The sequence below is a fragment of the Bombina bombina genome, chromosome 9 (genome assembly GCF_027579735.1).
Source record: "Bombina bombina isolate aBomBom1 chromosome 9, aBomBom1.pri, whole genome shotgun sequence".
In the NCBI taxonomy this organism is placed as follows: domain Eukaryota; kingdom Metazoa; phylum Chordata; class Amphibia; order Anura; family Bombinatoridae; genus Bombina; species Bombina bombina.
In genome coordinates, this window is record NC_069507.1 from 240,072,628 (window position 1) to 240,099,156 (window position 26,529).

Below are 26,529 nucleotides of genomic sequence, written 5' to 3' on the forward strand. Positions count from 1 at the left end.
CTAACGCCGGGTTTGTAAAAACCCGTAATACCAGCGTTGTCTGTAGGTGAGAGGTGAGGGAAAACTGCTCGTTAGCACCGCACAGCCTTACCGACAAAACTCGTAATCTAGGTGATAATGCTTTTAATAAGCTGTCTTAATTACCATTTCACCTCATTGTTTAATGAGCCATCTATAGTTCCAAGTTTTGTTCTCAACATAAAGGCATCTAACAAACACATCTTTAAATTCATAATGCACTATTCATTTCTATGTAATAGTGTCCATTTAAAGAAAATAAAAAGCAGCCATTTTGTACCTGCAGTCCAATCACCAGGTGTGGAAAAAGTACAACCGGCCCCACATTCTGTCTGACCATATGCTTCAAATATCTGTTAAAAACAACAAATTATTTTATCTTAGTATCAGTCACTCATGGTTACAACTCTTCCCCAGTATCATAAGATTTAAATTTATTATCAACAATTTATTTTTCCTTTAAAAAAAACTTCAGATATCAAAATATCCTGTTTTATAATAATGTGTATGATTTCATAATTAACTAAAGATATTGACAATCAAAAATATTTTTTTTAAACAAGTTCTGGATTTTGATCTGTTGATAAACCAATATATAGTTAGTTTTAAGAAAAGAAAATCTTAGTTTTAAAAGTTATGCTATAACTGAGGTACTTTGAAAAAGCCACAACGGCAAAACGTATCAATGGTGTCTCTGCTTTCTCTCTCCTTTTTTTTAAAAGCAATGCTTACTCTATAACCTAATGGTATATATACTCGGTATTAAGAGGTATTATTATTATCTGGTATTAATAGGTAACCCGATTACGATTTGGTATTAATAGGTAAACTCACGGTATTAGAAGGTATAGGTATCTGGTATCCTAAGGTAATAAAAGGTAAACCTACGGTAGTAGAAGGTATAGGCATCTGGTATTAAAAGGTATTATTATCTGGTATCCTATGATGGTATTTGGTATTAAAAGGGAACTGAACTCCATAATTAGTTTATGGTATCACAAAGGTATAGATATCTGGCATTCCAGGTACCACTAGTTGATATTAGAAAGTAACAATATTAATAGGTATAGGTTTCTGGTAACCAACAGTACTAAACTGTAACCATACTCCTTAATTACCACGGTATTCCAAGGTAATCATACTCCATAATTACTTACGGTATTAAAAGGTATAGGTATCTGGTATTTAAGGTACCACTAGCTGGTATAACAAGGCACTATTGTTTGGTATTAATAGGTGACTATACTCTATAATTACTCCTTGGTATTAATAGGTATAGACATTTGGTATTCCAAGGTACAACTATTTGGTATCAGAAGGTAACAGTATTCAGAGGTATAGGTATCTCATATCACAAGGTACAACTAACTGGTACCATAGATAACCATACTCTATAATTTCCAACCTTATTCCAAGGTAAAGATATCTGGTATTAAAAGGTACTACTATCTGGTATTAAAGGTACCAATGGTATAATAAGGTAAAAACATCAGGTACTATTATCTGATATTTTAAGGTAACCTGTATTAGGTACCCACTCGCATTCCTCATTGATTTTGACCACCTGAATGCATCTAGCCCGGTGGCAACAATTTTTTCTTTTTTTTTTTTTAGGGTTTTTCCTAAGATTATGAGATTAACCTCTTAAGTTACTTGTCATTACACCCTACCATTAGAGGAGCATTTGCAATTTTTAACCATTTTTATTTTTTCACACTTTAATAAAAGTTAAGTTTTAATTCCTTTTTGACACTTTGATACTTTCCTTATTATATTAAATCATATTAATAAACTTTATGAGTGCTATATTTGTACTCCTTTTTTCCGCTCTCAGCTGAATTCTTTGTATATATAACTGAGGTACACTCTGCGATTCTCATGCTATTGGTTATTGCAAACAAAACTTACTTGGCATCCTAACGTGGCTCTGAGAAAGGAGAGTACGGTGGGGGAAATTGGTGCAGCTGCAGTTACCATCACTCGGACACGGCCGCCCATAGTTTCCTAATGACAGAATTTAATGTTGGAATATTACAGGCAATATGAATATGGCTCTATGACCAGACCAGTAACTGTTTTAACAACTCACAAATGGAAGTATATACAGTACTTTGTTTTCTAATACAGAATGCTTTATATTAATTAATTAACATTCATATTTTATTTAAAGAGTACCAAACAATTTTATACTTTGACACTCTATTCAGCCATGTAGTTCCACTTTTCAAATCAAATAAGACTCTGGTATGTCCAAGCCAGTAAGCATGACATAATTATCTTTCTATGTTAACTACATGTAGTGGCACTGTATATTACTCTCCTGGATACTTGTTTGTGATCTTTACCATAGTTTCTATCATAGCATATGATATGGATAGACTCACTGGTATTGACATGATTGCATTTGGTATTGGATTAGATGCATGGTTATTAAAATGTTACTCTCATAGAAGAGAAAAAGAAAAGGGTGCCTCCTAGTGTAGCCAATCAATGGTATGATGTAGTGATATTTATAAAAATATACTCACAATATGAGAAGGCAAAGATAATGCCTAGGAATACGGTCTGAGAACTTGCAGTGTCCCAGAAAACTGTGCACCGAGATGGGCTGCTCCTTCCAGAATCAATGTGGGATTCAAAAATCTATGATGGAAAGGATAGAAGGACAACTCCTAGTGCAAATCAGTGAGGTATTCTTGACCCGTGTGACCACCCTGAAGCATAAGGGTACTCACGTTTAGAAAAGCACCCAATGGTGCAAATGACACAAACTGGACTATTATAGTGGCCCAGTGCACATAATGATTGGTCTCCCAGGTGTGTTGGCTCCAAGATATCTTTGGTATACAAAAGTGGCAATCGTTTCAAATAGACTCCAAAAAGTGCTTAGTTAAATAAAAAGATTTTTTAAATTTAAAATTACAAAAATACAGTACAATGGTTAAAAACAACAGTACTATTCACTACGCGTTTCTCGGCGTCTCCCGCACCGTTTCTTCAGGTATTGTACTGTATTTTTGTACTTTTAAATATAAAAAATCTTTTTATTTAACTAAGCACTAACTTGGAGCCATCACACCTGGGAAACCAATGGTTATGTGCACTGGGCCACTATAATAGTCCAGTTTGTGTCATTTGCACCATTGAGTGCTTTTCTAAACGTGAGTACCCTTATGCTTCAGGGTGGTCACATGGGTTAAGAATACCTCACTGATTTGAACTACGAGTCGCCCTTCTATTCTTTCCATCAATGTTACTCTCATGCTGTTAAACAAGTTAACTGTCTTTTTTTTAACTCTAGACTAGTACTGGTACCTTGTTTACATTATTGGTACCAGTCTCAGAGCATCAGAGCATACACAGCTGATGATTGGTGCTGACTTTATGTCAATCAAGATCACCATTTGCAATACTCTGAGTTGGCATATCTATTTCTCTTTTATTTGATTTGAAGAAGAGTGTTATTGTACAAGAAACTGGACAGTCAAACCAGAATTGTTGTTGTTTAAAAAGATAGATAATCCCTTTATTACCCATTCCCCAGTTTGCATAACCTACACAGTTATAATAATACACGCTTTACCTCTGTAATTACCTTATATCTATGCCTCTGCAAACTGCCCCTTTATTTCAGTTCTTTTGACAGACTTGTATATTAGTCAATCTGTGCTCACTCCTAGGTAACTTCACGTGCGTTAGCTCAATGTTATCTATATGAAACACATGAACTAACGTCCTCTAGTGGTGAAAAACTGTTAAAATGCATTCAGATTAGAGACGGCCTTCAAGGTCTAAGAAATTAGCATATGAACCTTCTAGGTTTAGCTTTCAACTAAGAATACCAAGCGAACAAAGCAAAATTTGTGAGAAAAGTAAATTGGAAAGTTGTTTAAAATGACATGCCCTATCTGAATAATGAAAGTTTATTTTGGACTTGACTGTCCATTTGATAAGTTTACTTTCATATACTTTCAGTAAAAAATGATATATTTTTAAATCAGGCAACATAATATTCCTTAACAACAGAGTATGATTACATCACTGTTGTTATGTAATATCAGCTGCTACCAATAGTTTGTGGCTACTTTACATAAATCAAATGAAGCAATGCACTATGGGTGAACTATAAGGATACTGTAAAGAAGCACAGATGCATATAATATATCATTTTATATCAGTATGTTTGCTCATTAATAAATACAAGACAGTTTAATAGAGATACAGATGTGTAACAAGCCCTAGTAAGCAGACAAATACAATGTGAAAGGTTTAATATACATTAAACACGTAATGTGCAATTCATCAATAGCTGTCATTCTAATGTAATATAAATATGTTCTAGTTAGTTTTGCTATAACATGCTTATATTATAATCCTTTAGCAAAGCTTCACAAATTATGTACCTACAAAATGTATAATACATTTTATTGGTATATTGTGTAGAAACAAAAGTATTGATAAGTGTTTCTAAAGGATTAGGAAACACCTCTATGTGTTTAAACCACTTTCACTATAGAGGCAGAATGCAGAATCCTTTAGCAGAAGATGGCCAGTGAGCCAATCAGGAATGGCATACCCTTGTATCTGCCAAATGCTGCCTTTGTCCTGCTCATGTCCAGCACTGGAGCACGCCTGGTGAGTACGTTTATTTATAATGAGTTAGATCATTGTATTATTACAGTAGAATGAGCTTTTAATATAATTAGTAGCTGATTAAACAATCTGAGGCCATGAACTAGTTATCTCTGCACACAAAAGCTCACCTGTACTTTTTTAAAGATGAACTTGTCCCATATGCTGTCATTGCGGATTATACCTTCCTTGACCTCAGCAAACTTTCTGGATGCAGCAAATGCCAACAGATGCTTCTTGAAAGGGGTATCTGCTCCACTTTGTATCTGATGGATACAACATCAAATATTAATCTCAGAGAAATACACACGCCTATACCATTTACATAACCACTTCAGCTTCAAGGCATTGGCACCGCTCAGAGCCCAATACTATAAAACTATCTGGTCTGGTGAGATTATCTAGTCTCATCAGTAATGCTAGGTCCCTCAAATCATTTCAGAAAGTCAGATGTTAGCTTGAGAGCTGTTGATCTCCATATTCAGGTTCTGTTTGTGAAAGAGGAACATATACAATACAATATAAGGTTAAACCCCAAAGATTGTGTCTAATTTTTCTCTGTGATGGTGAGTTTTTGATAATTAGGCTCTTTGAAAGATGTGGGTCAGTTTTTTGTATAGCTGGTCGGTGCTTAGTAAGATGTGGACGAGTACTTACCAAGACTTTGGACAATGATTAGAAAAACATGTGCCAGTGTTTTGTAAGACTTGCACTAATGATAAGCAACACGTGTGACAGTGTTTTGTTAGACTTGAAACAATGATAGGCAACACATGTGCCAGTGTTTTGTTAGACTTGAAACAATGATAGGCAACACATGTGCCATTGTTTTGTAAGACTTGAAACAATGATAGGCAACACATGTGCCAGTGTTTTGTTAGACTTGAAACAATGATAGGCAACACATGTGCCAGTGTTTTGTAAGACTTGAAACAATGATAGGCAACACATGTGCCAGTGTTTTGTAAGACTTGAAACAATGATAGGCAACACATGTGCCAGTGTTTTGTTAGACTTGAAACAATGATAAGCAACACATGTGCCAGTGTTTTGTAAGATTTGAAACAATGATAAGCAACACATGTGCCAGTGTTTTGTAAGACTTGAAACAATGATAGGCAACACATGTGCCAGTGTTTTGTAAGACTTGAAACAATGATAGGCAACACATGTGCCAGTGTTTTGTAAGACTTGAAACAATGATAAGCAACACATGTGCCAGTGTTTTGTAAGACTTGAAACAATGATAGGCAACACATGTGCCAGTGTTTTGTTAGACTTGAAACAATGATAGGCAACACATGTGCCAGTGTTTTGTAAGACTTGAAACAATGATAGGCAACAAATGTGCCAGTGTTTTGTTAGACTTGAAACAATGATAGGCAACACATGTGCCAGTGTTTTGTAAGACTTGAAACAATGATAGGCAACACATGTGCCAGTGTTTTGTTAGACTTGAAACAATGATAGGCAACACATGTGCCAGTGTTTTGTTAGACTTGAAACAATGATAGGCAACACATGTGCCAGTGTTTTGTTAGACTTGAAACAATGATAGGCAACACATGTGCCAGTGTTTTGTAAGACTTGAAACAATGATAGGCAACACATGTGCCAGTGTTTTGTTAGACTTGAAACAATGATAGGCAACACATGTGCCAGTGTTTTGTTAGACTTGAAACAATGATAGGCAACACATGTGCCAGTGTTTTGTAAGACTTGAAACAATGATAGGCAACAAATGTGCCAGCGTTTTGTTAGACTTGAAACAATGATAGGCAACACATGTGCCAGTGTTTTGTTAGACTTGAAACAATGATAGGCAACACATGTGCCAGTGTTTTGTTAGACTTGAAACAATGATAGGCAACACATGTGCCAGTGTTTTGTAAGACTTGAAACAATGATAGGCAACAAATGTGCCAGTGTTTTGTTAGACTTGAAACAATGATAGGCAACACATGTGCCAGTGTTTTGTAAGACTTGAAACAATGATAGGCAACACATGTGCCAGTGTTTTGTTAGACTTGAAACAATGATAGGCAACACATGTGCCAGTGTTTTGTTAGACTTGAAACAATGATAGGCAACACATGTGCCAGTGTTTTGTAAGACTTGAAACAATGATAGGCAACAAATGTGCCAGTGTTTTGTTAGACTTGAAACAATGATAGGCAACACATGTGCCAGTGTTTTGTAAGACTTGAAACAATGATAGGCAACACATGTGCCAGTGTTTTGTTAGACTTGAAACAATGATAGGCAACACATGTGCCAGTGTTTTGTTAGACTTGAAACAATGATAGGCAACACATGTGCCAGTGTTTTGTTAGACTTGAAACAATGATAGGCAACACATGTGCCAGTGTTTTGTAAGACTTGAAACAATGATAGGCAACACATGTGCCAGTGTTTTGTTAGACTTGAAACAATGATAGGCAACACATGTGCCAGTGTTTTGTTAGACTTGAAACAATGATAGGCAACACATGTGCCAGTGTTTTGTAAGACTTGAAACAATGATAGGCAACAAATGTGCCAGCGTTTTGTTAGACTTGAAACAATGATAGGCAACACATGTGCCAGTGTTTTGTTAGACTTGAAACAATGATAGGCAACACATGTGCCAGTATTTTGTTAGACTTGAAACAATGATAGGCAACACATGTGCCAGTGTTTTGTTAGACTTGAAACAATGATAGGCAACACATGTGCCAGTGTTTTGTTAGACTTGAAACAATGATAGGCAACACATGTGCCAGTGTTTTGTAAGACTTGAAACAATGATAGGCAACAAATGTGCCAGCGTTTTGTTAGACTTGAAACAATGATAGGCAACACATGTGCCAGTGTTTTGTAAGACTTGAACTAATGATAGGCAACACATGTGCCAGTGTTTTGTTAGACTTGAAACAATGATAGGCAACACATGTGCCAGTGTTTTGTAAGACTTGAAACAATGATAAGCAACACATGTGCCAGTGTTTTGTTAGACTTGAAACAATGATAGGCAACACATGTGCCAGTGTTTTGTAAGACTTGAACTAATGATAGGCAACACATGTGCCAGTGTTTTGTTAGACTTGAAACAATGATAGGCAACACATGTGCCAGTGTTTTGTAAGACTTGAAACAATGATAGGCAACACATGTGCCAGTGTTTTGTAAGACTTGAAACAATGATAAGCAACACATGTGCCAGTGTTTTGTAAGACTTGAAACAATGATAGGCAACACATGTGCCAGTGTTTTGTTAGACTTGAAACAATGATAGGCAACACATGTGCCAGTGTTTTGTAAGACTTGAAACAATGATAGGCAACAAATGTGCCAGCGTTTTGTTAGACTTGAAACAATGATAGGCAACACATGTGCCAGCGTTTTGTTAGACTTGAAACAATGATAGCCAACACATGTGCCAGTGTTTTGTTAGACTTGAAACAATGATAGGCAACACATGTGCCAGTGTTTTGTTAGACTTGAAACAATGATAGGCAACACATGTGCCAGTGTTTTGTTAGACTTGAAACAATGATAGGCAACACATGTGCCAGTGTTTTGTAAGACTTGAAACAATGATAGGCAACACATGTGCCAGTGTTTTGTTAGACTTGAAACAATGATAGGCAACACATGTGCCAGTGTTTTGTTAGACTTGAAACAATGATAGGCAACAAATGTGCCAGCGTTTTGTTAGACTTGAAACAATGATAGGCAACACATGTGCCAGTGTTTTGTAAGACTTGAAACAATGATAGGCAACACATGTGCCAGTGTTTTGTTAGACTTGAAACAATGATAGGCAACACATGTGCCAGTGTTTTGTAAGACTTGAAACAATGATAGGCAACACATGTGCCAGTGTTTTGTTAGACTTGAAACAATGATAAGCAACACATGTGCCAGTGTTTTGTTAGACTTGAAACAATGATAGGCAACACATGTGCCAGTGTTTTGTTAGACTTGAAACAATGATACGCAACACATGTGCCAGTGTTTTGTTAGACTTGAAACAATGATACGCAACACATGTGCCAGTGTTTTGTTAGACTTGAAACAATGATAAGCAACACATGTGCCAGTGTTTTGTTAGACCTGAAATAATTATAAGCAACACATGTGCCAGTGTTTTGTTAGACTTGAAATAATGATAAGCAGCACATGTGCCAGTGTTTTGTTAGACTTGAAACAATGATAAGCAACACATGTGCCAGTGTTTTGTTAGACTTGAAACAATGATAAGCAGCACATGTGCCAGTGTTTTGTTAGACTTGAAACAATGATAAGCAATACATGTGCCAGTATTTTGTTAGACTTGAAACAATGATAAGCAACACATGTGCCAGTGTTTTGTAAGACTTGAAACAAAGATAGGCAACACATGTGCCATTGTTTTGTAAGACTTGAAACAATGATAAGCAACACATGTGCCAGTGTTTTGTAACACTTGAAGCAATGATAAGCAACACATGTGCCAGTGTTTTGTAAGACTTGAACCAATGATAGGCAACACATGTGCCAGTGTTTTGTAAGACTTGAAACAATGATAAGCAATACATGTGGCAGTGTTTTGTAAGACTTGAAACAATGATAGGCAACATATATGCCAGTGTTTTGTAAGACTTGAAACAATGATAAGCAATACATGTGCCAGTGTTTTGTAAGACTTGAAACAATGATAAGCAATACATGTGCCAGTGTTTTGTAAGACTTGAAACAATGATAAGCAACAAATGTGCCAGTGTTTTGTTAGACTTGAAACAATGATAGGCAACACATGTGCCAGTGTTTTGTAAGACTTGAAACAATGATAAGCAACACATGTGCCAGTGTTTTGTAAGACTTGAAAAAATGATAGGCAACACATGTGCCAGTGTTTTATAACACTTGAAACAGTGATAAGCAACACATGTGCCAGTGTTTTGTAAGACTTGAAAAAATGATAGGCAACACATGTGCCAGTGTTTTGTAACACTTGAAACAGTGATAAGCAACACATGTGCCAGTGTTTTGTAAGACTTGAAAAAATGATAGGCAACACATGTGCCAGTGTTTTGTAACACTTGAAACAATGATAAGCAATACATGTGCCAGTGTTTTGTAAGACTTGAAACAATAATAAGCAACACATGTGCCAGTGTTTTGTAACACTTGAAACAGTGATAAGCAACACATGTGCCAGTGTTTTGTTAGACTTGATACAGTGATAAGCAACACATGTGCCAGTGTTTTGTAATACTTGAAACAGTGATAAGCAACACATGTGCCAGTGTTTTGTTAGACTTGATACAGTGATAAGCAACACATGTGCCAGTGTTTTGTAAGACTTGAAATAGTGATAAGCAACACATGTGCCAGTGTTTTGTAAGACTTGAAACAATGATAAGCAACACATGTGCCAGTGTTTTGTAACACTTGAAACAGTGATAAGCAACACATGTGCCAGTGTTTTGTAATGGCGTAGTTTGCGGTGCAAGCGAAGGGAACCAGCGTCGCCCGCAGTTTCAGCTCGCAACTCGAGCTATCCCATATACGGCGCCGTCAGATGCTAAAGTGCCGTAAGTCGGATAAACCAGCGATGTCCAGATATCTGCGCAAGTACAAATTTCTGGCGTCGCCAGTGACTTACGGCACGTTAGAAACTGCCGGCGCCTACAAAACCTGACTAAAGTCTAAATCACCCGCACTGTCTAACACGCCTCCCTAACATAGCCCGACACGTCTAACCCTCTATCCGCTATCCCCCTCACTATCCTAACAATAAAAAATGTATTAACCCCTAAACCGCCGCTCCCGGAGCCCGCCGCTACCTAATAAAGTTATTAACCCCTAAACCGCCGCCAGCTATATTAAATCTATAACCCCCTAAAGTGAGCCCCTAACACCGCCGCCATCTACCTTACCTACCCCCTAAAGTGAGCCCCTACCCCGCCGCTATCTATTTTAAAATTATTAACCCCTAATCTAATCCCCCTACCCCGCCGCCATCTATATTAAATTATTTAACCCCTATTATACTAAACCATCCCTAACACTAAACCTAAGTCTAACCCTACAAATAGCCCTGAAAAGGGCTTTTTGCGTGGCATTGCCCCAAAGTAACAGCTCTTTTGCCAGCCCTTAAAAGGGCTTTTTGCAGGGCATGTCCCAAAGAATTCATCTCTTTTGCCAGCCCTTAAAAGGGCTTTTGGCGGGGCTTTGTCACAAAGTAAACTGCTCTTTTGCCTACAATCTACATCCCCTTACACCGCGGCCACCTATAATAAATGTATTAACCCCTAATCTAATCCCCCTACACCGCCGCCAGCTATATTAACTATATTAACCCTAATTATATTAGGGTTAATATAGTTAATATAGTTAGTATATTATATATATTAACTATATTAACCCTAATTATATTAGGGTTAATATAGTTAATATCGTTATTATATTATATATATATACATTAAGTATAATAACCCTATCTAACTCTAACATCCTAACTAAACTCTTATTAAAATAAATCTAATATTAATATTATTAATTAAAATATTCCTATTTAAAACTAAATACTTACCTATAAAATAAACCCTAAGATAGCTACAATATAATTAATAATTACATTGTAGCTATGTTAGGGTTTATATTTATTTTACAGGTAAATTGTTAATTATTTTAACTAGGTATAATAGCTATTTAATAGTTATTAACTATTTAATAGCTACCTAGTTAAAATAATTACCCAATTACCTGTAAAATAAATCCTAACCTAAGTTACAAATACACCTACACTATCAATAAATTTAATAAACTATAAATATCTATCTAAAAATACAATTAAATAAACTTAACTAAATTACAAAAAAAACAACACTAAATTACAAAAAATAAAAAAAAGATTACAAGATTTTTAAGCTAATTACACCTATTCTAAGCCCCCTAATAAAATAATAAAGCCCCCCCAAAATAAAAAAAATTCCCTACCCTATTCTAAATTAAAAAAAAGTTCAAAGCTCTTTTACCTTACCAGCCCTTAAAAGGGCCTTTTGTGGGGGCATGCCCCAAAGAAAACTGCTCTTTTGCCTGAAAAAAACCCCCACAATACCACCCCCCAACATTACAACCCACCACCCACATACTCCTAATCTAACCCAAACCCCCCTTAAATAAACCTAACACTACCCCCCTGAAGATCTCCCTACCTTGTCTTCAGCACACCGGGCCGAACTCCTCATCCGATCCGGGCGATGTCTTTATCCAAGCGGCAACAAAGTCTTCTTCTCTCCGGCAGCATCTTCCATCAAACGGCATCTTCAATCTTCATTCGTCGCTCCTCCGACGCGGAGCATCCATCCCGGCCGACGACTGAACGACGAATAAGGTACCGTTAAATGACGTCATCCAAGATGGCGTCCGTCGAATTCCGATTGGCTGATAGGATTCTATCAGCCAATCGGAATTAAGGTAGAAAAATCTGATTGGCTGATTGAATCAGCCAATCAGATTCAAGTTCAATCCGATTGGCTGAACCAATTTTTTTATTTTGGGGGGCTTTATTATTTTATTAGGGGGCTTAGAATAGGTGTAATTAGCTTAAAAATCTTGTAATCTTTTTTTTATTTTTTGTAATTTAGTGTTTGTTTGTTTTTGTAATTTAGTTTAGTTTATTTAATTGTATTTTTAGATAGATATTTGTAGTTTATTTAATTTATTGATAGTGTAGGTGTATTTGTAACTTAGGTTAGGATTTATTTTACAGGTAATTGGGTAATTATTTTAACTAGGTAGCTATTAAATAGTTAATAACTATTTAATAGCTATTATACCTAGTTAAAATAATTAACAATTTACCTGTAAAATAAATATAAACCCTAACATAGCTACAATGTAATTATTAATTATATTGTAGCTATCTTAGGGTTTATTTTATAGGTAAGTATTTAGTTTTAAATAGGAATATTTTAATTAATAATATTAATATTAGATTTATTTTAATAAGAGTTTAGTTAGGATGTTAGAGTTAGATAGGGTTATTATACTTAATGTATATATATAATATAATAACGATATTAACTATATTAACCCTAATATAATTAGGGTTAATATAGTTAATATATATAATATACTAACTATATTAACTATAGTAACCCTAATATAATTAGGGTTAATATAGTTAATATAGCTGGCGGCGGTGTAGGGGGATTAGATTAGGGGTTAATACATTTATTATAGGTGGCCGCGGTGTAAGGGGAAGTAGATTGTAGGCAAAAGAGCAGTTTACTTTGTGACAAAGCCCCGCCAAAAGCCCTTTTAAGGGCTGGCAAAAGAGCTGAATTCTTTGGGGCATGCCCCGCAAAAAGCCCTTTTAAGGGCTGGCAAAAGAGCTGTTACTTTGGGGCAATGCCACGCAAAAAGCCCTTTTCAGGGCTATTTGTAGGGTTAGACTTAGGTTTAGTGGTAGGGATAATTTAGTATCTTAGGGGTTAAATAATTTAATATAGCTGGCGGCGGTGTAAGGGGTTAGATTAGGGGATAGATCAGGTAGATGGCGGCGGTTTTAGGGGCTCACAGTAGGGGGTTAGTTTATGTAGATGGCGGCGGTTTAGGGGTTAAATACTTTATTAGGGATTGCGGTGGGGGATCGCGGTTGACAGGTAGATAGACATTGCGCATGCGTTAGGTGTTAGGTTTTATTTAGCAGATCGCGGTTGACAGGTAGATAGACATTGCGCATGCGTTAGGTGTTAGGTTTTATTTAGCAGATCGCGGTTGACAGTTAGATAGACATTGCGCATGCGTTAGGTGTTAGGTTTATTTAGCAGCTAGTTTAGAGAGTTACGGGGCTCCAATAGTCAGCGTAAGGCTTCTTACGGCTGCTTTTTGTGGCGAAGTGAAAATGGAGTAAGATTTCTCCATTTTCGCCACGTAAGTCCTTACGCTGTATATTGGATACCAAACTGCGCGGGTTTGGTATACCTGCCTATGGCCCAAAAAACTAAGGGCGACGGCAGAAATATACGCGCGTAACTTCTAGGTTACGCCGTATATAGGATACCAAACCCGCGCAAATATTGGCGTCGCCAGCTTTTGCGGGCGTCAATTTTTATCGGATCGACCCCTTGGTCTACTGTTTAAACAACTTATCAGAATTCACAATGATTCAGAATTGCTACTGGTTTATTATAAAGAAAAAGCAAATATAAACCTAGGATTTTGTTCTAGTTCTAACTAAACATTGGCCATTATTGGCTCTTGAGAGGTGCCAATAATGATTGTAGCAACCCCAGTACTCAAAGTTGTTTATAGATATAACTATGCATGACCTTTTTAGATATCCTTTGCTCTAGAAGATAATACAGAGAGGTAAATTGGATTTTAATAAAAATAAATGCAGGAAAAAGCAGTAAACCCCCGCTCCTCCCAACTAGAACTACCCTTTAACACTGACTTTAAAGGGACACTGAACCCAAATTGTTTCTCTCGTGATTCAGATAGAGCATGCAATTTTAAGCAACTTTCTAATTTACTCCTATTATCAATTTTTCTTCATTCTCTTGGTATCTTTATTTGAAATGCAAGAATGTAAGTTTAGATGCCGGCCCATTTTTGGTGAACAACCTGGGTTGTTCTTGCTGATTGGTGGTTATATTCATCCACTGATAAAAAGCGCTGTCCAGAGTTCTGAACTAATAAAAACGCTTAGATGCCTTCTTGTTCAAATAAAGATAGCAAGAGAACAAAGAAAAATGTATACTAGGGGTAAATTAGAAAGTTGCTTAAAATCGCATGCTCTATCTGAATCATGAAAAAAAAATGGGTTCAGTGTCCCTTTAAGCTGTTTTGCAACATTTGTAAATAGCCCCAGTTTTAATTAAAGGGACATTCCAGCCAAAATTCGAATCCACATGGATGCATTTCAGTTTTGAATTGAAGCATTTTTATAACATACTTGCATTAGCAAAAATGCTTCTAGTAAAAGCTATAGCTGTTTCAAAAGTGTATTTAAGTACTGTATGCACTGTGCACCAGCATTTTATACACAGCACTTGCTCAGAGAGCCTGCAGTGCTTGTATCATCTGGCAATGACTCAATTTGTTAATTGCTGACACGAAACAAGCCCCCACTGGTGCTCTGAGCAGCTGAGGTATTTACAAATCCAGGAGCACTAAGAATATCTAGCTAAGCCTCACATGCACGTGCAGAGAAAAATGCTAGCACTAAAACAGTGATAGCTTTTGCTAGAAGCATTTTTGCCAATGCATGTATATATAAAAAAAGTTTCTATTCAAAGATTTAATTCATCTATGGGTATTTAAACTTTGACCGAAATGTCCCTTTAATCATTTCTTACAGTCACTGATCACAGTACAATATATTTTAAACCAATAGAAAACTAGGTGGACAACAGTCTATTCTTCTCTGCTACCTCTGTATAAGAACACACCTTGTCATAAATCCTGTTTAAAAGCCTGGGTACTGTTGGGAACACTGTTGGTCGTAGGGTTTTCATATCATCTGTCAGTAAGCGAATATCTCCCTGGAAGAAGCCAATTTTTGCTCCAGAGCAATACACCACGGTCTGAGAATAAAAACAGTGGTACTGTGGTTTACTACTATTTTTACCCTGTGCTGCCAGTGAGGGCATACAATTGGTTAAATAAAAGGAAGTATTGATTCTATATTTGGGTATATTTTATTTATAACATAAAGCAATGTCTTTACCTGAACCACTCTCTCAAATGAATGAGCCATGGGGAGGTACGATATTGCGATATCAGATGTCAGGGGCGCAAACGTACTCTGAGACAAAAGAAATAAAATAAGGTTTCAGACAACACATATTCCTATGGAGAAGCTGAACTACTTAAAGGGACATTCTATTCCAAAATGTTTATTGTTTAAAAAGATAGATAATTCCCAAGTTTTGCATAATCGACATGGTTATATTAAAGGGACAGTTTACAAAAAAAATAGTTGATTTAGCCTGTGGTATCCCCACCCATCCTGAAAGTTTTTGGCCTCAAGGCCAAGCTGTGTTAACACAGCAAGTAAAAAAAATTACACTCCCAGTGGGTTATAGAAGAGATTAGGTAATAAAATGTTAATTTTCCATTGTTCTCTACAAGTATAGGTGATTGTTTTATGGATAGATATAAGATAAGGAAGCAGGTATATGTACACAATGTGATAAAGTAATGAGATCTGATTATACCTACAAGCTCAACCCATTTTATTAGGTTGTGGCTTCAAAACATAAAACCAGCTATTTCATATACACAAATAAGCCTTAAAAAAGTAAATCTCATACATTTTATACTCTGCAGCTAGTAGAAAAGGAATTGGAAACACATTAAAGGAAAAACAATTTTATAGTATACTGTCCCTTTAATATACACTTTTTACCTCTGTAATTACTTTGTATCTAAGCCTCTTCTGCCAGCCCCCTGATCACATGACTTTTTATTTATTATCTATTGACTTGCATTTTAGCCAATTAGTGCAGTGTCTGCCACAACCCACAGGCGTTAGCACAATGTTATCTATATGGTTCACATGAACTAGTCTCCCCTGTTGTGAAATGCAAAACAAAAGAGGCTGTCTGTAGTGGCTTAGAAACAGGCAGACATTTAGAGGTTTAAAGGTTATAAAGTATATTAATATAACAATGTTGGTTGTGCAAAGCTGAGGAATGGGTAGTAAAGGCATTATCTATCTTTTCAAATAATAACAATTCTGGTGTAGACTGTCCCTTTAATAAGAACTCATCTTTACTGGTAAACAAATTAATTTTAACTGTATGCATCTTGTTTTTTTTGTGTGACTTTGCATACAGAAATTAGTAATTTTTGATTGCATATTACGATAGGGCTGAAATGTTCTCAATTCATTATCTCGATACTTTTTAATAAGATCATTTTTCACTTATTGAATATGACACCTGAATGGATGCTATCCACATATAGCTTTTTTATTAGCTCACCAACTATATTCAGCAAGCTCCCACTAGTGCATTGCTGCCTTTAGCAGCCTGGAGCTGACTTTAAAGGGACACTGAACACTAAATATATTTCATGTACCCCCCTCTAATCATGGCTGCTGCCATTTTGGAACCTAGGTAACACTGCAGGTATCTGAAGGAGAGTTACTGCACATGTGCAAACACATCAGCACTGGAATGTATTGAAAACTAGATTTCAACATGGCGACACCCATGACTAGAGGGAGGAAGGGGAATTACCTCAATACTATGCATATGAAATGTATTTAGTGTATAATGTCCATTTAACTTCATTGCAGGTGTTAAACACATATTTATACAGAATCAATAGAACATTGAATAATTTTTTTTTGCAAATGTATGTCCCTTTAAAGGTTCTATTGGAGCGTATTTTGTTTTTATAGTAGCTACAGTATATATTTTTTGTATTTAAAATATGACATTAGAGAGTGGTAATGAAATGACAAATCTATTTGCAAATTGTTACATATTTTTTTATAATTTTTCTTTCAATGTCACAATCCTGACGAGGATTTTTTTAAACATATTTAGCACCTTTCTAGGTCACTAGGAGATATATATGGACCTGGCATACTTTGGTTACATTTTCATACCTCAGTGTTCTTAAGAAAACCAGAAGCATCAGCAACAATATTTCTATGTGTCAGCATTGCTCCTTTAGGATCACCTGTAGAAATATAGAGTAAGATAAAGATAAAGTAAAATAAACAAACAAACAACTCATTTTAGTATTGTACAAGGCTGTCTTAAAACAAAGGCAAATTGGGCAGATGCCTAGAGTTTCTAGCATTAATCCACATAGCCATACAGGCTTTTATTTAATTCCCAGGAGTGTGAGGAGGAACATCTGCTGTAAAGAGCCCGAAACGCGTTGTTGTGGTTCATGGTCCATGACAAGTGAATACAACTTTTAATCTAAATAAATGCTTTTTAATTCTTTTACGTTTTGATTAATAATATTTGAATCTACTATTTGTGGTGGTCCCTGCCTATCCTCCCTTCCTTATTTGAGATGCCACCCTTATTCAGGTACTCGAGAACAGGTAGGTCAGATAAAATAGCACAGATACAATCTGGCTCAGTCTGTTATACAGGTATAAACAGACCCATTGGCTCTTGAGGGTTGGAGCTTCAAACAAAAACAATGATGTCATATAGATAGGGTGACCAAATTGCTGCTTTCAAAAGGGACACATATGAAAAATACATATGTCAGGGTTCATACACAAAACATTTCTTTAAACATCCCTGAAAACAGCCCTGACATATGTATTTTTCATATGTGTCCCTTTTTAAAGCGGCAATATGGTCACCCTACATATAGAAATGAATTCTTACCAGTTGTTCCACTGGTGAAACACACCAAGCAAAGGTCTTCTGGATTTGGAGGCTGCAAGGAAAAAAACATAAATATGCATGCAGCAAAAACGCCATTGGATTCAACCACAAATGAAAAATAGATCTCTCTAGCTTTCTCACCAAAAGCTGTTAAAAGGATTTATAATTAGGAAATAAAGAGAAAAATGTTTCCAAGGGCGGAACAATTCTACTGATTTCAGAATCTCTTGTTTTAGATCATTTATTCCTTGGGTGCAATTAAAGTTCAGTTATAAAGTTTGATGGATTTTAAAATCAAAGAAGAGGAATTAAGTGTTTTGTGGATTCATCGCTAGTTTTGATCCGTACTTAACAATATTTTCATGGATATAAGTAAACAACAGCTCACCACTGGCTTTTTGAAGTTCTCTTTTCCAAGATACTGTAGGAAAGAATATAATTAGAATATTGTACAGCAGATCTATGCAGCAGAAGAGAAATATAAGTCAAAGCGTCAGTCTCTACGTTTGTGTTCTCAGACGTTATTTCATGATTCAGAGAGTTTGTACAACTGTTTAAAAGACCTTTCTCTTAGTATAATTTTTTGAAGGCTCAAGAGCGTGCACATGTTAGGAGCAATATAAGAGCGTGCACATGTTAGGAGCATTTAGTGCTCCAGATGCCTACCTAGGTATCTCTTCAACAAAGAATAGCATGGGAACGAAGCTAATTTGATGATAAAAGTAAATTGGATTTTTTTTTTAAATGGTCTGCTCTGTCTGAATCACTAAAGGATTTTTTGGGGTTTCATATCCCTTTAACAATATTTTACATTTTAATCACTATACACTCCTGAGGTATGTGTTTTGTTTTGTTTTTAAAAAGTATATCATGAGAATTAAATAAATAAATTGAATAATATAGTAATAGAAATAGAAATATATTGGAGAGCTGTTTTTTTTTAAACTGTTGGCACTGCTTTATTTGAATCATGAAAGAAACAAGTCCCTTTAAAGATCTTGTTAATTATTGGACAGTGAAGCAAGGTCACTCTCAGACACACATACATACAAACATACACACACATGCACGTGCACACACACTCTGGAAAAATATACACACAGTCACACACATGCATGTGCAGGGCCGCCATCAGGGGGTGACAGGGGTGACTCCTGTCAGGGGCCCGATGGGCCAGGGGGGCCCCATGAGGCAAGAACTAAAAAAAAAAAAAAAAGCAGAGTGCTAATTGAGCATTGGAAATGTTATTACAAGGAGTAAAGTATTAGCATTTGAGAGGATTTCTGAGTGTGCACTAAACCACTATGCACAGTGTGAGATAGACTTGGCACTTTGTTTGTACAGTGTGTGCCTGAGTCAGACAGCAGATCATTTAACCAGATCTAATGGTACGAGTACCACAGCTTATGGTTCCACCAAAACCATATAGAGTACAGCATTTTCAAAATCCATAAGTACAGCTGACAGATGGGAACATTTGTACACTATATTTGAAGTGGTGCTCTTGGTTAGGGAAAATGGGGAAAAACAAGCAAACATATGTCAACCTTTCAAAAGTACTTTTCTTCATCTTGCCATCTACCCAGATAATTAATGTACAATTTTGAATTCACAGAATTATTTTTATTTACAAATATGATTCTTTAAAAAGTGATCTCTTAATTTCTGCAATTTTTTTATCATGCATGTCACACACTGTTGATTTAGGGGATGCAAGGTGCATACATGTTTCCTCCTGTGAGTGTTTCTGTGGGTGTCTGTGTTTATGTCTTTGTGCTTTGATTTGTGTCTCTATGAGTGTGTATGTATTTTTTTAAGTGGGTCTCTCTGTGAGGGTGGGTGTGTATGTCTTTGTGCATTTTCTGTGGATGTCTGTGAGGGTGTGTGCATATGTTTTTGAGCTTTTTCTATGGGTGTCTCTGTGAGGGTGTGTGTATGTTTGTCTTTGTGTATTTTCTCTGGATGCCTCTGTGAGGGTGGGTGTGTATGTCTGTTTTCTGTGGATGTCTCTGTGAGGGTGTGTGTATGTATGTATGTATGTATGTGTTTTCTGTGGATGTCTCTGTGAGGGTGTGTGTTTTCTGTGGGTGTCTCTATGAGGGTGTGTGTATGTCTGTGTGTTTTCTGTGGATGTCTCAGTGAGGGTGTGTGTATGTATGTCTTTCTGTGTTTTGTGGTTGTCTGTGTGTGTATGTCTTTGTGAGTTTTCTGTGGGTGTCTCTGTTTGTATGTCTTTGTGTGTTTTCTGAGGCAGTCTCTGTCTGTGTTTCCTTGGGTGTATATGCAAGTTTGAGTTTGTGTGTGTCCATTGTCTGTTCCTTTTTAGGACATTTTGACATTACTACTGATTTTTCACATCTTTCTACAGACTTTGAAACTAACGAGACCTTTCCAGAAGTCACCAATCCACCATTTAACCTTTAAATTATTGTTTAGGCAGTTCAGGGCCCTTCCTTTCAGCCACTGCATGCTGCTGTCATAATTTAATTGGCATCTTCCTTTACAAAAAGATAATCAGAACTCCATATTTTGTTTTCTAAATCTCCTTTGTTTTACAAAACTGTAGTTTACCTCATTACTTGTCAGGTCAACGTAAACAAGTGCTGAGTGTCTGTTTGGGTGTCTGTGTCTGAGTGTGTTTTTTTGCTTGTCTGCTAGAGTGTCTATATGTGAATCCTTATGTGCGAGTGTGTTTGTGTGTTTCAGTGTATGAGTGTGTCTGTGTATGTAACTACATATACAACATTTCCAAGTTTAAATAGACACAAGAATAAAGTGCATATGCGTTTTAGTCACTTGGTCAAAAATTGCACATGTCAAGAGGGGGGGGGGGGGGCCCTGATCAATGGTTCAGTCAGGGGCCCCAAAATTTCTAGTGGCGGCCCTGTGCATGTGTATACATACTTAGACACACATACATGCACATGTATGTGATTGTGTATATATATATATATATATATATATATATATATACACATATGAACACACATATACACAATCACATACATATGAACACACATATACACAATCACATACATATGAACACACATATACAAAATCACATACATATGAACACACATATACACAATTACATACATATGAACACACATACACACAATCACATACATATGAACACACATATACACAATCACATACATATGAACACACATACACACAATCACATACATATGAACACATATACACAATCACATACATATGAACACACATATACACAATCACATACATATGAACACATAAACACAATCACATACATATGAACACACATATACACAATCACATACATATGAACACATATACACAATCACATACATATGAACACACATATACACAATCAAATACATATGAACACATATACAAAATCACATACATATGAACACACATATACAAAATCACATACATATGAACACACATATACACAATCACATACATATGAACACACATATACACAATCACATACATATGAACACATATACACAATCACATACATATGAACACATATACACAATCACATACATATGAACACACATATATACACAATCACATACATATGAACACACATATACACAATCACATACATATGAACCCACATACACACAATCACATACATATGAACGCACATACACACAATCACATACATATGAACACACATACACACAATCACATACATATGAACACACATATACACAATCACATACATATGAACACATATACACAATCACATACATATGAACACACATATACACAATCACATACATATGAACACATATACACAATCACATGCATATGAACACACATATACACAATCATATACATATGAACACATATACACAATCACATACATATGAACACACATATATACACAACACACACATACATCACACATGATTATACACACACACTCACATGCACACATGTACACACATGAATATATATATATATATATATATATATATATATATATATATATATATATATATATATATATCCAACCAGAGAAAAGGAGCAATGCTGCAGTAGTGATTACGGCACAACGCCGAAACGCGTATACTGTCATTTTCCACTTGTATCTTTTGCACCTCCATGAACTTTTAATGCCTATGCTTCAATAAAAGCTACGTTTTATTTTACTTCATTGTTGCTGCTCATTGCTCCTTTTCTCTGGTTGGATTTCTATGCCCTAAAGAGCAGCAACACTTCCTAAGTGGCAAGCCGTGGAGTCGGCTGTTTGGTGAGAGGATTCACAGCATCGATATCTGGAGACTAGCATTGGCTCAGACGCACAGGCCCACGGACGCACCTCCTGTTTCCAGTTCTCCCATTGGTTCACAGAATATTGTGGTCATTTCCGGTTTTGACGGCTCTACAGAAGCTAGTGGCTGCACATCGGTGCAGCATCTCTTTACCGGGACCTACTGTGACGAAGCCTGGTCCTCGCAAGGACGACTGGAGAACCAAGGATTAACAAACAGCAGTTGAGGTGTGGGGCGGTCGAGTGACAGCATCTGTGACGGAGCCTGGACTTCGGAAGGACAGATCGGTGAGTGCACTGAGCCGGCTTATAATTACAGATATTGTTTGGCAGGTACTGTTTTCCATAATTGCACAAGGGGTTCACTTTCCCCATTGCCATTGTGGACATTCGATGGCAACAGCAAACAGTATCCTCATGAAGGAGAAGTTTCCGATTTAATCTGGAACTTTTTTACTTGCTTCATACATTGACTGTGTTACATTGAATTAATACTCACCATTTACCATACTGAGTGATTTCCATGCCACACTAATCTCTTGCTCATCCTGCTATTTGGTTCAGTTATATATATATATATACACACACTCAATATATAAACACACCCACTCACTCACACACATATACACTTAAACACAAATGCACACATATATGCATACATATACACACACATACACAAATACATATCCATTTTGGATAGCTTAACTAAGAGAAGAGACCCAGGAGATGGGTGAAAGTATCTGTAAATGTGTTTAAAATAACAACTGTTGCTCACTTTAATTTCTTGTAAACAAATGTCAAATATTGGGTGAACATTTGCTAAAAAACAAAAAAACATAATTTTTACCTTTATCTGATTTAATATTTGTTTGTAGAATGTAACATTTATTTTGTATCTATCTACTTTAGAAAGCTGATTGTCTTACTCAAATGCAAGTCTAAAGGAATTAATATTCACATTGAATATATGAATGTTACATTTGAACAACTGCATTTTTTCAGTTTGAAACCAATTATCATTAACAAATATATAGCTTTTGCTAATCCATTAATATCTCCTTAAAATGTATCTATGGTATTTCAAAATCTCTTTAGATCATTTATAAATAACAGTTCTTATAATTAAATGTCATAAAAGGTTAATAGAAATAATCAGATTTAGTTGGAAGAATTTTGGCAAATACTTATTCTTGAAAAAATGCTTACGTGAGTAGTTATAACACTGGTAGACATCTTTTATTCAATTGAATGTATACTGATGAGTACTGATTTAAAACAACTTTATATATATATATATATATATATATATATATATATATATATATATATATATATATATATATATATATAATCTGCAAAAAAGGCAGCACTCACTGGTCATTTGTAAGTAAAATTTAGCTTTTAATAATACAAAAAGTTAAAATCTTGGGAAAAACATTACGTTTCGATGCCTAACTGGCATCTTTTTCAAATGTCCCAAAAGGTAAATCCAAAGTGGTCACACAAGCTATGTGGTGTTCTCCGGCATCTTTTTCAAATGTCCCAAAAGGTAAATCCAAAGTGGTCACACAAGCTATGTGGTGTACATGCTCTCATGGAGAACACCATATAGCTTGTGTGACCACTATGGATTTACCTTTTGGGACATTTGAAAAAGATGCCAGTTAGGCATCGAAACATCATGTTTTCCCCAAGATTTTAACTTTTTGTATTATTAAAAGCTAAATTTTACTTGCAAATGACCAGTGAGTGCTGCCTTTTTTGCATAGTACATACTGTTTTGACATTGCACCCTAGCAGCTGCTACTAAATATATGGTGTGCATTCCTACACATGACTTTGCTTTATATATATATATATATATATATATATATATATATATATATATATATATATATATATATATATATATATATATATATATATATGTCCCAAGTGGATTCAGCACACACTAATACCAAGCAGCCTCCAGGGTGCACTTTAAATTGTTGCATAACAAACTTAGAAGAAGTGTACTATATGTGTATACTAAGGGCTAGATTTATTAAGCCCATACGGCAGCAAGTTCTCTCAAGAACTTGCTCGCCGTCATTTATCAAGCAGCGGTCACCAGACCGCTGCTTCCTTAGCTTCTTCGCCACCTCTAATGTGGCGAAATTCAATCTCCTCGGTCTAGTCAGACCGAGGAGATTGACAGCTCCTGCCCCCGTGTGATTGGCTGTGCACGGGCAGGGGGCGGGATTGCACGCGAGCGCAAAATTGCGCTCGTGTGCAATGCCGAATACCTGCGGGTATTTTCGCCACGCCACAGGCGAGCTGAGGCGTACGCGCCCCTGTACGCCTCAGCTTTAATAAATCTAGCCCTATATGTGTATATATATATATTTATTTATATATCTGCTAACAATTTACATGTCTTATGGGCAAATACATTACTCATTTGTGAAATACCTCAACATCTTTCATTAACAGAATCTCAACTCCATATTTTGCACCCTTTTCTTTTAGTCCATCTTCAAAACCTTCCATCAGGATAACTGTTTTCAGTACTGGTGTTAGCCCCTTTTCACAGTTATTAAGTAAGACAACAGCCTTGTCTGGTTTGTCACATATGACCACAGAGAGTTCAGCTGAAAAACATAGCACAAACATAACAGATGTTCTTACATCAGGGCTTGACACCACAATTTAATTAATAATAATAATAATAGTATGTTTATAACAAAAACACAGAGCTTCCTTTAATTAATGAATCTACAAACACTTGACTATAGTAAATATATGAATACAAAAAAGAACAATATTTTTTTTATATTAAAAGGCAGCTCTGTGCATTAGTTATACATCCAGAATACATTAAAAACAATACATAACAGAAATTAAAAAATACAGAATTAATAAGCAGGACCGTATTTTAAACCCCAATTCATAAAGTTAAACATTTTTAAAAATATTTTAATACATCTAAAATGCTTGAAAAAAATAATTTAAAGATTTTTTTAAAATAAATGATTAAGCCATCTTTTCCAGTATCTTACCTTCGTATGTTCTGTTAAAGGGACAGTCTACACAAAAATTGTTATTGTTTAAAAAGATAGATAACGCCTTTACTAACCATTCCCCAGCTTTGCACAACCATATTAACCATATTAATATACTTTATAACCATTAAACCTCTAAATATCCTCCTGTTTCTAAGCCACTAAAGACAGACTCTTAATTACATGATTTTGTATTTGCTTTTCACATCAGAAGACTGCTAGTTCATGTGGGCCATGCAGATAGCAATGTGTTCACGTCTGGGGAGTTATTTAAGAGTTAGCACAACACAGTACTAAATGTAACTCAATAGATTTTAAACAGTTACAGTCATGTGATCAGGGAGGGTGCTGTCAGAAGATGCTTAGATACAAGGTAATCACAGAGGTAAAACATAATTTATGTAAGAACTTACCTGATAAATTCATTTCTTTCATATTGGCAAGAGTCCATGAGCTAGTGACATATGGGATATACAATCCTACCAGGAGGGGCAAAGTTTCCCAAACCTCAAAATGCCTATAAATACACCCCTCACCACACCCATAATTCAGTTTAATGAATAGCCAAGCAGTGGGGTGATAAAGAAAGGAGTAGAAAGCACCAACAAAAGAAATTTGGAAATAATTGTGCTTTATACAAAAAATCATAACCACCATAAAAAAAGGGTGGGCCTCATGGACTCTTGCCAATATGAAAGAAATTAATTTATCAGGTAAGTTCTTACATAAATTATGTTTTCTTTGATGTAATTGGCAAGAGTCCACAAGCTAGTGACGTATAGGATAGCAATACCCAAGATGTGGAACTCCACACAAGAGTCACTAGAAAGGGAGGGATAAAAATAAAAACAGCCATTTTCCGCTGAAAAAATTAATCCACAACCCAAAAAAATAAGTTTATTTTCATAAATGAAAGAAAAAAACTTAAATCAAAAGCAGAAGAATCAAACTGAAACAGCTGCCTGAAGAACTTTTCTACCAAAAACTGCTTCTGAAGAAGCAAATACATCAAAACGGTAGAATTTAGTAAATGTATGCAAAGAGGACCAAGTTGCCGCTTTGCAAATCTGATCAACTGAAGCTTCATTCTAGTAGAATGAGCTGTAATTCTTTGAGGAGGGGCCTGACCCGACTCAAAATAAGCTTGATGAATTATAAGTTTCAACCAAGAAGCCAAGGAAATAGCAGAAGCCTTCTGACCTTTCCTAGGACCAGAAAATAAAACAAA

At 35.9% G+C, this 26,529-nt stretch overlaps 1 protein-coding gene across 1 annotated transcript in view; it reads right to left on the reverse strand.

Moving 5' to 3' along the window:
• ACSL5 (acyl-CoA synthetase long chain family member 5) overlaps positions 1-26,529 on the reverse strand; it is a 105,628-nt gene that overhangs the window by 25,950 nt on the left and 53,149 nt on the right. The window contains exons 7-15 of the mRNA XM_053692741.1: positions 24,712-24,890; positions 18,379-18,411; positions 17,991-18,042; positions 17,246-17,319; positions 15,356-15,433; positions 15,078-15,212; positions 4,782-4,916; positions 1,927-2,022; positions 299-371 (exon numbers count right to left, since the gene is read on the reverse strand). Coding sequence (XP_053548716.1) covers positions 299-371; positions 1,927-2,022; positions 4,782-4,916; positions 15,078-15,212; positions 15,356-15,433; positions 17,246-17,319; positions 17,991-18,042; positions 18,379-18,411; positions 24,712-24,890 — 855 coding nt within the window. The remainder of the gene's footprint in view (positions 1-298; positions 372-1,926; positions 2,023-4,781; positions 4,917-15,077; positions 15,213-15,355; positions 15,434-17,245; positions 17,320-17,990; positions 18,043-18,378; positions 18,412-24,711; positions 24,891-26,529) is intronic.